The sequence below is a fragment of the Clinocottus analis genome, unplaced genomic scaffold (genome assembly GCF_023055335.1).
Source record: "Clinocottus analis isolate CAN_PGR_092001 unplaced genomic scaffold, fCliAna1.0.p SCAF_15, whole genome shotgun sequence".
Lineage (NCBI taxonomy): Eukaryota > Metazoa > Chordata > Actinopteri > Perciformes > Cottidae > Clinocottus > Clinocottus analis.
The window spans coordinates 4,814,013-4,827,492 of NW_027175876.1; the positions used below are offsets into that span (position 1 = coordinate 4,814,013).

The 13,480-nt window shown below is 43.3% G+C and overlaps 1 protein-coding gene across 6 annotated transcripts; it reads left to right on the forward strand.

Moving 5' to 3' along the window:
- The first annotated feature begins 1,498 nt into the window (after nt 1-1,498).
- LOC137786038 (bcl-2-modifying factor-like) lies at nt 1,499-12,514 on the forward strand. 6 transcript variants are annotated; one of them, XM_068577645.1, is made up of 4 exons: nt 1,499-1,767; nt 4,709-4,960; nt 6,347-6,564; nt 9,738-12,514. In XM_068577645.1, exons 2-4 carry the CDS (start codon nt 4,732-4,734, stop codon nt 9,852-9,854), a joined length of 564 nt encoding a protein of 187 aa, XP_068433746.1. In that variant the 5' UTR covers nt 1,499-1,767; nt 4,709-4,731; the 3' UTR covers nt 9,855-12,514. The 6 variants fall into 6 exon arrangements, with proteins under 6 accessions (XP_068433746.1, XP_068433748.1, XP_068433745.1 ...); XM_068577647.1 differs by having other exon boundaries at nt 1,499-1,711; XM_068577644.1 differs by lacking the exon at nt 1,499-1,767 and adding an exon at nt 1,872-1,892.
- Nucleotides 12,515-13,480: the final 966 nt, after the last annotated feature.

The following is a 13,480-nucleotide window of genomic DNA, read 5'->3' on the forward strand; positions in this document are numbered from 1 at the left end:
TGCAGGATCAGAGTTGGAGGGGGTTGGTGTGGATGGGGGGTTGGGAGCTGTGAAGCGGCAGCATAAACAAGGCTGTGCAGGGGTTGTTTGCTGGTCTGCCAGTAAACTGAGCATGGGAATGTTGTCAAAAGTTGAGAAAATCACACTTCACACGTAACCAGCTGAATAATGAAGGCGCGGGGCAGTGTGAAAACACAACATCCTGCAGAGGCTGACCAACGCGCTACGCAAAAGCAACAGCATCTGCTTTCATCCAGAAATTGTCTCCTGGGAAACATCTGACTCACGCAATGGATCAAATAGTCTCACTATCCTTGGCTGACTGTTTTGCACTCAGTAACCCCTTTTTGCAGATAAGGCTTGATTTCACTGTTCTTTTTCTTTCCTCCTATTTTGAGTGATGCCGTGGGTAGGCGTGCCCCCACCCTGCAATGAGGGTCACCAGCCATGGTTGCTGTTTAGTCCACTGTCACAGTGCATCCATCAGACATGTTCAACAATGGATGCCCTCAGGGGCTGAACTTAAAATGGCTCTATTATATCAATACATTGCCATTACTAAGCCACGCTATATGTTATGTTGTGCATTTAAACTTATTATATTAGAAATCATATATATATATATATATATATATATATATATATATATATATATATATATATATATATATATATTCATATATTTATGCTTATTAATGTGTGTGTGTGTGTGTTAACAGTCAAGTGAAGTACATCAAAATGGCACTTAAATACAGCACAGTATGTGAATTAACTCATTTACATTTATTGGTTGTGCTCTGTATGTTATGTCTGTCAAATAATGTTTACATAACACATGTTTAGACAAAAAAACATGGAATATCATGCTATATAATGGGACACTGGCATGCATGTGTGACGATGACATTGTTGCCATGACACTAGGCTACACAGCTCATCATCACGCCGACCACAGCGGTAACTGGGTAGGTACAATCACTCCATCCGGCAGCAGCTCCCAATCAGCTGAGCAGAGCGCTAAAAGCAGTCACATGCCTTATCTGGGTTTGTGTTTTTCCCCCTCCACGTGTCAAGATACACGGAGCAGAAGGCGGGACCAAAACAAACCATCTGATTGGTCCACTGCTGGTCGCCAGGAGGACCGTTCTCTTAAAGGGCCAGACACGATTTCTTCTTCGCCTCTTAAAAAAAAAGAAAAACAATACAGCATGAGCTCAACATGTCATGCATAGCAGCTTTTTATATATTTTTATTTAGAAATACTGCAGTTATAAACAGTTACAAACACCTGAATAGAGAATGGTGAATTGATTTGGCGAAAAATGACAACCCATTAAAAGGTGGGGTCGTACGTAAATATTTTCTACATATATTTGAGGTACTCAGGCTTTACTTGAGTTGACCAATTTCCATTTGATACACATATTTCATATGGAGTTAGGCTACTGCAAATGTACATTTTACATACAAAATATAGCTTGCGTGCTAATGTGAGCTATATAATCCCCTCGGTGTGTTGCATTTGCATAACACAGTGTAGCGAACTCGGTCCCACCCTCCACTTCAAGGGGCGGTTCCCAGTTATCGGGGCGGACCGCTTTTTTTACACAAGGCAAAAAAAACAATCCCCGCTCGAGTCAGCAAACATGTACGAGTGGCTGTAATGCAAAGAGGGATACAAGTCGCATCAACACAGTCCGTGGAAAACAAGGTAACGGCAGGTTGTCAAGATACCACCGGGCACAACGGAAAGCTCGTTTGCTGGCGGTGAGTGTACCGGTCGCTTGTTCTGATGTCGAGAGAGAAATCGTTCCACCAGTTCCACTTCGTTTTTTTACGGGGATTTGTCAACAAATGCGCGTGCGGCTCGGGCATGCCCGGGCAGAGACGGGGTGAGCGGATATATCGGAGCGTTGGCATAATGAAGGAAGCTTCTTTTTTCTTTCTTTTTTTTTTAACTAGGAGCATTTCGTTTGTTCTTTCTCCCCTCCTCCTCTTGTTTTAACGGACGACGTGAATTTACGGTGAAGTGACCGGTTCTGTCCGTCACCTCCTCGCGCGCGTGGACTCTCTGACGTTGCCCGGGTCTTTGGGACCCAAACCGTTGGTGTGTATCTGTGTGTCATAACACGGTATTACAGATTATTAGCTAAGAAGCGGGACTGGACACCACGCAGTGTAACGGCGTGTCCGGTCTTTGGTGAATTCGGTAGTTGGTGAATAATAATCTCTCTCCGTCTCTGTTGTATTTGAGAGGCGTTTGTTTTGGGTAAGAGTTGTCAGGCTGAGTGGAAGATAAAGTGTCAACGCAGGATAATGGGAGCCGTGCGAGAGTAACACTGTTGTGACACGTTTCTAAAATCCTATAGTTTGTGGCAGCTGTCACGAGTGATTAATTAGCCAAGACCCAGGCTAAACTTTTACCATTTTTTTGGGTATGTTTTTGAAGCGAGAAAAAAAAAACTTTTATTCCACAATTCCGACTGCGGTTAAGAATTGTGTGTCAACATCCTGTTTCGACAGGTTTTCTGAACAATATCGCGGCCTCGTGAATTTTGTGGTGTCAACAGTGGATCGGACTCCGCGTGTCTCCGCGGTGAGCTGCGCCGGTGCATCGAGCTCCTTGATGCGGGTAAAGATGCAGCACGTTCCCGGTGGTGCACCGGGGCTCACTCAATAAAGCGGTTTTAAAAAGACATAGGATGAAAATCGCAGTTAGTAACTTTTTCAAACACTTTTGCATCTCAGTGTGACTTAAACCCACATTTTTTTTCTGGATTGGATTGTGTCATTTAACGGGCTCTTGCCCCTTTTTCCAGTGATAATGCAAAGTAGTGTCCATGACTTCATTTGTAGCCTGTCACCAGGACACTGAAGTCCACGGGATATACACGAAGGCAGATACATAGCAGCAGAGCTCACCTTGAGTTCACCCCCACCCTGAGAGGTGCATGGAGGAGAGCCCGGTGCACAGATGGTGCAGCAGAGGGAGCCACTTTCTGCAGCAGCTTTGAGCCTCTGACCAGCACTGTGGTGACTGCCAGGCCTCCCTGCTGCCCCAGGCACTGTGTGTAGCTGTGTGTGTAGCTGTGTGTGTAGCTGTGTGTGTGTGTGCGATGTCTTTCTGTGTCTCCCTGTCTATGTTTGTTTTTTTATGTGTCTGACACGATGGTAATCGTGCCAGTCCTCTCTTGACTGCCAGTGGAAATTGCACGACAGTTGCCAATGACTAACAACACAAGTGCATTAATTGGTGTTAGTGAAACTTGTGGTACACTTGCAGAGAAATCCCTCCTGCTTGCATAGCAATACTTAATGCAGTAATTAATTTGCCTTAAGGAGAAGTTAATGCATTTTGGGGCTGTTTTGAATTTCCACAATGCACAACTAATTGGTTTGCAGCAACAAAGTGGACCAATTTTGCCATTACACACCCTGGGAATCATGCAGGCCAGAGGATGTGTGGGTCAATCATATGTTCATTTGTTTACCAAAAGAAGCGGACCATGCGGATTCAGAGACTTGCATCTTACAATAATGAGGCCTGGATAATTGGATGTGACAGTGTTTTTCCACAGTTCAAAAATCTGTTTCCTCATTTGACTCCATATGATATGACATCAGGCACAAGGACACTCTCACAAAGAGAAATACGAAAGGGGCTGCGTCACTAAGTCAACACAATTCCAGAATATCCAGTTTCAACTTTTGCATTTGACAGTCAACCCAGCCCATTTATATCCCCACTCACACCGCCAAAGGAAAGAACCCTTGACGAAAAAAATATGAAACACTCGTTCAGATTGTGGCATGTGGCCAAGAGGAAGAGTGAGTGTTTGTGTTAAGCACCCACAGTAGAGGATGGAGTGAAACTCATTATCTCCCGCATGAAACGGTGGCACATGACAGTCTAGCCAGGACTTTGGTTTCACTGAGGTTTCACTCACACACCATCCACTTGCTGTGTGATTGTGTATGTGTGTTTATATGGTAGACAGGCACCTATCCGGTTATTGTGTGGTTTAGAGATGGGAGGAGGCGGCAAAGAGCAGGTATTAATGTTGAGCTCAGGAATTGTGCAGGAGGTAGCAAATCCCCTGACTGTGACTCTCTTCTGTGACACACTGTTCCAGATTAAGGTAGTTTTGAGCAGTTGTTGGCAATTTTGCAGGAACAGTTTGATAAAAAATGAATAAATCTGTTGCAAGAGGGTGGCAGATTTGGAGTAGCGTTCTTAGCCCCCCCCCCTCCCGCTCCCTCTTCACAGGGTGGTTCCATACGTTTGGCTCCTGTTGCGACTCATCGCTATATTACAAGAGGTGATCTTGTGTGTTTGCATTGGCGGATCCATCTGTGCCTCTGAGACGATCCATTTCTGTTTGTTTGTTTTCAGTATTACCTCACACAACATTAGCCTCTTAACAGGCATTATGATGACTAATGATTTGTTTTCATTTATTGTAGACATGGTGAGATAATTTGCTGTGTGCCAGAGGGCAAAGTTTCAACTGATAACAGGATGATATCTGGCATATTTAGTTTGGCCTGAAACAAATCACACTCAAATTACCTGCCAGCTGAAGATCATAAACGCATATGAGTCAAACACAGGCCCACAAATACATTTTTACATTTACACCACCAAAACACTTTCAAACCGTTATGTCATTCTAAAGTTTCCGTCTCGTGGTTCCCTTCTCCTCTCCAGGGAGTTTACCGCTGAGGCGTCGGATGGATGATGAGGAGGAGGACATGTCACGGCCCATCTCGCAGCTCTGGGGAACGCCCTTCAGGGACGTCAAATACGAAGAACGCGCCACACAGATCGCGGCCGGACCGGCCCTCGCCGCTGTCACTGCTGCCGTGCCCACGTCGCAGAGCCACAACAACAACAACAACAGCATGGGTATCAACACGCTGCCCTGCAGCTTGCACCGGCAGCCTCGCATACCCTTTCACGGTAAGGAGGGGTGGGGGGATGATGTGATGATGGGCTCACGGATTTAGACACAGCGTGTTCTAGTGCAACCGTACGTTATTAGTCGTTCCTTTTATCTGGCAGATTACTCATTGGGAACCTTCCTCTAAGACCCGAGTGATAAAAAAACTGTCGGAGAGCGGGAGGCGGGTGTTTTCTTTTGTCTGGGGATGTTAGATAAATTGAATTCCGTTTTGAATTATCACTACAAAACAGACAAGCTTGGAAAATAATTGTCCTTGTAACCCGGAGATCCCCGTGCCCTTTTATATGCATGCTGAGAACTTAAGAAACATTCCATTCTAAGAAACGTTTTGTTTGCTGTGTAGATTCTAATTTATCTTTTCCAATAACAGAAAATATACTGTTAACTTAAATCTGATAAATGATCTGCATTCCAGCAAGTTTCTTTGATGGATTTTAAATGAACATTTCTTGAAAAAAATTAAAACGGACAACACTAACGTCATACATACATACATAAAGGAACATACCAGCACTAATATGACCATCACTTTTAATCCAATATGGTTTTCGTATCTCTAATCAAATCAGTGTGACGTCACCCTAATTTAATTGAACAAATGTTGAAGTAGAATGTTGCTTGTTGACTCAGTGTCAGTGTAGTGTGTAAGACGTACATATTGCTCTGGGTTCAAAGTTATCAGTACATAGACGTCACTGACTGTTATTACCTTGTCGTATATTGTAATCTACCCACTAATAGATGGTGTGCACTTGGCCCAGGGCCATTTGTTTTTCAAAATAAAGTCCAGGGCGCTCAGCTTCTCAAAAGTATTATGGTCGACTGTGAGGCAGAATAGCAAGGTCATTCTGCACACATGATAACATAAAAAAAAATGCGTTGCATGACTGCAGAAGCGCATGCTCCAGGCTCTGAGTAAACTCAGTGACATAAGAGAGAGGCAGCAGTTCACTGAGGTCGTTGTTGATTTAATAAGGTGTTTGAATTTCTCCCCTAACAACACTCTCCCTCTTCCTTGTTTGTGGACTCTTCTTCAGTTGTACTTTGAGAGCCAACCTTGTTATTTGTCCATCTGAGAATATCTGATAAGATCTGTTTATTTCATAAAAGCAATACAAAATAGATTATTTGTGTTAATTTGTGATAGTAATCAAGATGCAGTTATGGGATTATTTTTAAGACTGTCTGCAGAGTGTTTTCTGAGGTTTTACACTGTGTCATCTGAAAACCAAAAATGAAAACACAACTGGTTTCACTGAACTGCTATCAGTAATGTCTCTTAGCCCTACATTTAACTCGGCTCTGACACTCACAATTTATATTGGTATTTTAGAGATCCAACAGCGACACAAGTTTTAAGAAGCTTGATGTTTTCCTTTTAGGCAACGCTGGATTACGCTCACATTTCCCCGCTCAGTTTGAGCCCATGGAGGACCGGGGAGAGAGGCAGATTGAAGAGGAGGAGGAAGAGGGCGCAGGGGAGGAAGATGACAGGATGGCAGAGAGGCCCGAGGAGCAGGCAGGGGTGAGCGTCGAGGCTCAAATCGGTCGTAAACTTCGAGAGATTGGAGACAAGTTCCAACAGGATCACGTTGAACTGGTAAGCCTCACTCCCAAGCAGCGAAGTGGATCGTTAAATGACTCCCCACCTCAAACAGCAGGCTGCGGCGCCTGTATGCACTTTGTTAGTGTCAAAGTGTAAACAATATGAACACGAGTGGACTAACATTACCTCAAAGAAGAAATGGATATTACACACACGTCTGCTTGTGCTTGATCACGATATACGTCAGCAGCAGCAGGCCAGGACTTAATCTATATCTAAAAAGATTGTGTTTGAATCTTATGTGAACTATGTATGCGCGTCAGCTTTTACTTGATTAGAGGCGCAAGTCCAAACTACGTTCCGCCAATTTGTGGCTCACTTTTGGATGGAAGGGGGCAGAACATTTTGCCGGCTGAATTGGCCACAACCCACTGCGAATAAAAATAACTTGTGCTTGGTGATTCAACCACTTTCTTGGAAACACCAAAGGAAAAGTCCTCAATCGCTGATACAAGATGATATAGTTACTTAGTAATGAATTCTAAAACAATAAAAACTCATATGTATTCAGTCAGTATCCTGGCTGCCAGAAATACGTTGTGACAGGAGGCGGTCATGCAAACATATGTCATCCCTGTCAAGATCTAAATTCTTATTTTCGGCCCTTTAGTCAAGGTCATGTTTGTTTTCTATTCTAGGAAAACTTCAGTCGGAGCAGAGGGTTATAAACTTTGTTGATACCATATCATTACGGCCGATAGGAATATCATTATGGTTCATGAGTTACAAAGGCAGAAGAAGAAAAAAAAAAAAACGACAACAAATGGGTGAAATTCATTCCCTCATCTGTTTGTATGCTCCAGATGTTTTTCTTAGAAGCACCACATTAATTGACACCCTCCCACTTTGGACCAATTTTCCTTGTCGCCGCTTTGTAATTGAACAGATAACACCAAGTATGTGTTAGTCACGTGTGTCCTTCGTTATACTGAACGTACCTCATGAAACAATTTGGGACTTTGGAGATGATGAAGGCAATTGAGCGTGGAGGCTCACTGTTTGCAAAGCTCCTGAGGGAATAGTTCAGCACACACACACACACACACACACACACACACACACACACACACACACATGTCTAGTTCCTAATATGTGATTAATTGTGTGTATCGAGAAATAAAATCCGCGTGGAAACATTGCAGGAATTGTGTCACAATCGTACAGATGACGACACACTCCGCTCACGCGTTTCTGTTCTGCTTTTGGCGAGTGTCAATTGTGTGTTTGATAACAGGTCCTGGGGGTTACTTGTATAAGTGTTTGCGAAGCAGCCACTGCCCTGACGTAGAGTCCACACAAGTCACATGAACGGGAACGTAGTTAATAAGTACAAATATGCTGGGAGTGGTGTCGCGCTTCTCTTCTGCTCCTGTGACCGTTTTGCCAACGGGGGTCTGTCTGTGTGTCGACAGCGAGGCGTGGCCGATAAGTTTTGGAAAGCACTTAACTGGGGCGGATGAAGAAAAAGAAAGAGACAAACAAAAGGAAATAGAGAGTGAAGGAAAGAAAGTCCAGAAAGTCGGCGAGAGGTTTTGAGGAAGAGCAGGTGAGATCGACGTGACTGTCACGAACAGGAGTGAGCAGTGTGTCTGTGTCTGGGTAGACTTGGCCGGCTGTTTATATGGTGTCTAAAAATAGACTCTGACTCACGGCTACCCACAATACCTCAGTTGTCCCGCTAACTGCCTGGGTGCGTGCGTCTTTGTGTGTGTTTTGGTTTGTGTGTGCAACTCTGTGACAGAGAGATAAGAGAGAAACTTGTTCTTTTTTGTTTTGCTGTCTGCACTCAAGTTAGTTTTTTATCCTGCAGGATCTGATGCTGCTGCTGTAGGAATATTCCAAAGGGAGAATAATCACAAATGATATCCAATCACTTCTTCTCCATTGTGTCTGCAGCTATTGTTAGACTTCTTCACTCGCCTCTCCAAGCAGAAGTAGCCGTTGTGTGCTAATGTGAAGTAGATTGCGCTTGTGGTTTTGCGTCCTAAACATTAGTTTTGACTACTTTCTTTGTCCAATAAAATGCTCATACTGGCAGGGACATGTTTATAAAAAAAAGTGAATCCATTCTAGTATCAAGTAGACATGGATGTTTTGAGTTTTCTTTATGGTTTGGAGGGCATTAGCTGAAAAAAGGAAACAAAATGTACAATATTCGCTGCTACCCACGCGGATGACAGCAGAAAGAGGAGCCTCGCGTGGAACAAACCAGGGTACTGTTTAAATAAGCTCAGCAGTGTAGAATTAAGGCAATTAAGGACAATTAGGGTTACATTTAGCCGTGCTGGTTCAATTCAGTTCAGTCTGCCAGTTTTGCATCAAATAGCCTGTGGCGGGCTCTGATTGCTAGGCTTGTAGAGACCTCGATGGAGATCGTAACGGGGATGCTTATGCAACAGGCTGCAATAACGGAGCGCGGCTGTTCAGAAAGCCACTGGGAGCTGTGCAGGATCAGAGATGGGGGGGAGGGGGAGAGATTGCAGGCTGCAGCAGGAACCCCTTCATCTGTCTGTAGGCCATGCGGGCTGCACAGCCCCAAAAGAATAGAAAAAAAAATGACAGAGCTGGGAGAAGGCAGCTCAAAAAGGAGGGAGCAGTTTCATTTTCCTTTGCCTTTGTTTTGATAATTATTCGTCTGACTCCTCTATTACAAGAGAGCTGTGATGAAATAGGCAGCGCGTTCTCTGAAAGCATTTCACTTTGAGGTTCTTGTTTGGAAGTCAACAGTGCGACATTTAATCAGAGGGACTGTCTCAAACCCGAGGGAGGACGATCGGGGGACATTATGATGATAAGCGGCAGCTCCCGGGGGCTTGTTTTGCAGTTTTTTTAAAGCCTGGTCATTTTCAATCCTTTCATCCAAACGACTAAATCAACTATTACAATTAACTCGCGTCTGGGGAACTAGAGGCCCGAAGAAATCCTGATGCTGCAGGATGTGCATGTGACGGACATGTTTGCTAGACACAAGCCGATGTTGTGGAAACATCCGACCTACTTGGTCATATGGTTGGAGCTCACAGGGTTTACCACAGTTCACGAGGCTTCACCATAAAGGCCTGTTGTGACGACTTGCGAGACTGATGGGCGTAGTAGTTGTGATTTAACATGCCCCTCCCCCGATGCCAACAAGCTAACGTGTGTTTTTCTTTTCTGTATCCTTGCAGTTCATGAGGCATCAGAGACAAAACCTGCCCGCCTGGATGCGCCTTACGGTGGCCCTGTTTGGCTTTCTGTTTCCGAGAGAGGCTCTCTTGCCCCGCCTGAGAGGGGAGCAGAGATGAAGGGGCTTCCTGCCGGCCCTCCGCCTCAGCCCTTGTTTTCACCCAAACAGGGACAAGGGACCAGACTTTTAAGAGATGGCACTGTAAGATGGAACACGGGTTTGGATTTTGTTTTCTAATTGAACACGAAGATGAGATGAAGAAAACACTGGTCACCGCTGGACGGAGACCGATTACAATTTTTCTTTTTCGCTTTTTGTTTTGTAGTTTTGTTTTTTCGCCTCTCCAAGAAGAAGCCATTGCGTTTTGAAGAGATATTTTCGAAATATTTGTAAGATTACCTATTTTGTACAGTAAACTGCTCTTTTTATTTGGTATTTCACATCTTGAAGGACCTCCATCAGTCCAGGGAATGCCTTATTCTCTCCTGCCACAGTACTTTTGCATCAAGGACATCATAAAATACAGAGATTCATTTTAAGATTAGGCCACTTTTCTCTTTTTTGGCTACGAACTGTGGACGTGGACATTTCTGTGCTGAAAGTTACTGACTTTAAACCTTGAGGACTCGAGGCACATTTCTAATTTATTCTCAGACAAACAATAAGCCCTGTACTTATCCTTTAGTGTTCCACACTGGCTAATTTCATGACGTTGTGGCGGTGCTACACACCGTCGGTCAGTTTAGATGTTTTACCAGCTCCTACTGTAGACGTAAGGGTCTTTACATCAAACCTGTGTCATCCATCAGCCTCTCCATCTTCAGCACCGCTCACAACGCTGTGAGAAGTGGCCTAAAGACCCACTGTGTAGATTCAGATCCTGTCGATTTTAAAGGAGAATCACATGTATACTTGAATGTAAGTGTACTGAAGATATTCTAATCGAGTGACTTCAATGCCTGACGTGGTCGTGATTGCTCTTTGAATTTGTGATTATGTGTATGTAGGAGTGCGTGCTTACTGTTTCCAAAATCTGCAGTCATTTTGAAACCAAATAAGCACAAACAAATCTCCTTTGTGGGATCACGATCAGGGAACTGGAAAACAATCACACGGCTGAAAATCTTCGGATAAATGTCACCGTATTCGAAAGCTTTTCAGTATTTCTTTCTCTGGCTGGTTTGACAATCGCAATTTTGCCCTTTGCTGTATTGTGTGGGCCGCCTGCGGGAGCGGTGACATTCATCCGCGTCTTTAGGGGCGAGCAATATTCAAGCCAGTGGAGGGAAGTCAAAATCTTAGGGATCTGTTGCATTTGCAATCAAAATGATATCCACAGAAGGACGTTTCCCAAAATATGGCTGTGTTCTCAATGAAATACACTTCTTAAATATCTTTGTTGCAGAAAACCTTTGGGTTAAAGTCACTGGGATGCATTTTTATTTTATTTCACTCCAGGTGTAAATGTCTCCAGCACTGATTCAATCCCGATGTGCTGATGATACATGTATGAGTCAACCTTTCATTCAAGTGCTTTCTTTCACCAAACTGCCAGTGGTGTATCCAGCTTCACTGATATCTCAGTAAGAAGAGCTCCTGTACAGTTCAAAAACACATTTTTACCAACACACGGACACATTTTGGGTATCGGAGAGAGTTCATTAACCCCTTTGTGACAACTGCTACGTCAGCATTTTGCAACGACACAGCCACAGTTTCTCAATATAAGGTTTATAAAGTAAAAAGTCTTGAAAGGACTTTAAATATGATGTTAAAAAAAAATCCTAATTTGATTTTTTTCAGTCTGTTGTAGATTCATAATATGAACATTTGAAGACACTGATGGTTTTTTTCCGCTTTTATGTTTTCTTCAGGGAGTAGTTAAGAACTATGGTAATTACCAGATGCTTTTTATGTGCAAATTATCTGCCTTTGAACGATGACGTCATGTTTGTAGACGATGCTACAGAAGCAAAAAGATGTTCCGTTCAACTTGTTATGTTTTCCAAAGCGCATTCACTCAACATGGAGGTTTTCCTTTTCCTGTAACGACAAATGCTGAACCAAAAGTTTGTTTCCTGCAAACACTGAACGCTGAGCCAATTCACATCGACAAACTCTGGTCCAAAGCTTCGCCATCGAAACGTCGCGTTTAACTACTCCCTGTCTTTATTGAGAACAAGATTCATTTAGTTTTGTTCCTTTTTTTTGGTAATTTATTCTAATTTATTTTCTGTATATTTGCTCAGTGCTACTGTATAGATGCGATCTCAGTGTGTACAGTCCCTTTCTTCTCATTGTTGATGCGCATTCAGTTGTGTGTTTGGTGCCTGTGTGTGGGGAGGTTGGACTAAAGCCATGTGCCTCGTGCGCTCTCACAGGAATGGTGTGAGTCTTTACAAATCACGTGAACAACAGACAATCAAATGTACAAAACGTGCCTTGTGAGTAAGAGTCCTGCCACATCATCATCGACACTTGGCATCATTACCCAAAGTCACTGGTCACAGCTCTTGTTTCACTCGGGCTCTGTGAGAGAACAGCGTGCTCTGCCGCAGTAGAGTTGGCATGAGCAGTACGGCGTGTTCGTTGTGCCTTGATACAAAAAAAACAAAAAAAACACAAAAAAAATCTGTTTTTCACGAGGCACAGGCTCAACCTTTGACATCTCTCAGCACGAACGGCGAGTTTCACCAAGCGAAACCTTCTTAATATCAGAAACGACTGTTTGCAATCAATGTGCACTGTAAAAAATACAACGTTTTTTTTTTACCTGTATACTGTATTTTGCGCCTCTCTTTCTACTCCTGTGCTGAACTTCCCTTCTAGAATCTCTTTAAGATCTGTACTATGCTGGATCGGCCTAGCTCGTCTGGGTATTTATGCTTTATTATCTACGACCTAGGAGGGCTGCGGGTTTACGTTTGAAGGAGGAATGAGCCACCATTGGTGCCCAGTATTATCTGTATGTGAGGCGGGTTGAACAGCGACCCAGTCAGTCTGGTGCTGATCGGAGCCTGTCGTTACCAACCACTGTTGCAACCCCGACTCAAGTGAAACATTTGTTATTCATTCAACCTTCAGTGTCTTTAATATCAAATTTCTTCGATCAGTTTTTTTTTAAATATCCAAGAAAGAGTGCATCTTTACTGTCAAGTGCTGTGATTTGGTGTTTTTTTTATACATTTGACATGAATTTGACACAGCTATTGTTGCTATCTTTATAAAACATTTTTGGGCTACGATTTTTCCACATCTTTTTGTAAGAAGACGAAGAACGAACTACAACAACTCAACTTTTGTTTTGCTATGATTGCTATATTTTTTAACGTTGTGGCATTTTTTTAATTTGGGATTTTGCCAAGTCTGCTGTGTCACTCTCAGTTCAAGGGCTTTTTTCGATATATGTAAATGGAGTAAAAATGCATGTCCAACATTCCTGGAAAAAAAAACGGTATCTTAAAGGTTTGAATGTAATTTAATGGAGTGAAAACCACGATATCTCTTTTAATACACGAACTGAACAGTGGAACTTAATTCAGACTCCTGCGCTGTGCGCGTGGGGAGTTTGCATTGTCTTCACATTTCTTTCTTTACGTTCAGAGTGGTCTCAAGGATTTCACATTCATGTGTCCTAATGAAGTGAGACCCAGTCCAAATGTAGCAGTTTTTGTTCAAGCATTGTCTGTGTTATCTTTGGGACTGCTCTGTGTCGACTGCACAGTTTTCAAACAGCGCAGGAAA

Coding starts and splice junctions, on each gene's coding strand:
- LOC137786038 (XM_068577644.1), top strand. Junction 4,961..6,346: donor GCCTCGCATACCCTTTCACG/GTAAGGAGGGGT, acceptor TTTTCCTTTTAG/GCAACGCTGGATTACGCTCA. Junction 6,565..9,737: donor AACAGGATCACGTTGAACTG/GTAAGCCTCACT, acceptor GTATCCTTGCAG/TTCATGAGGCATCAGAGACA.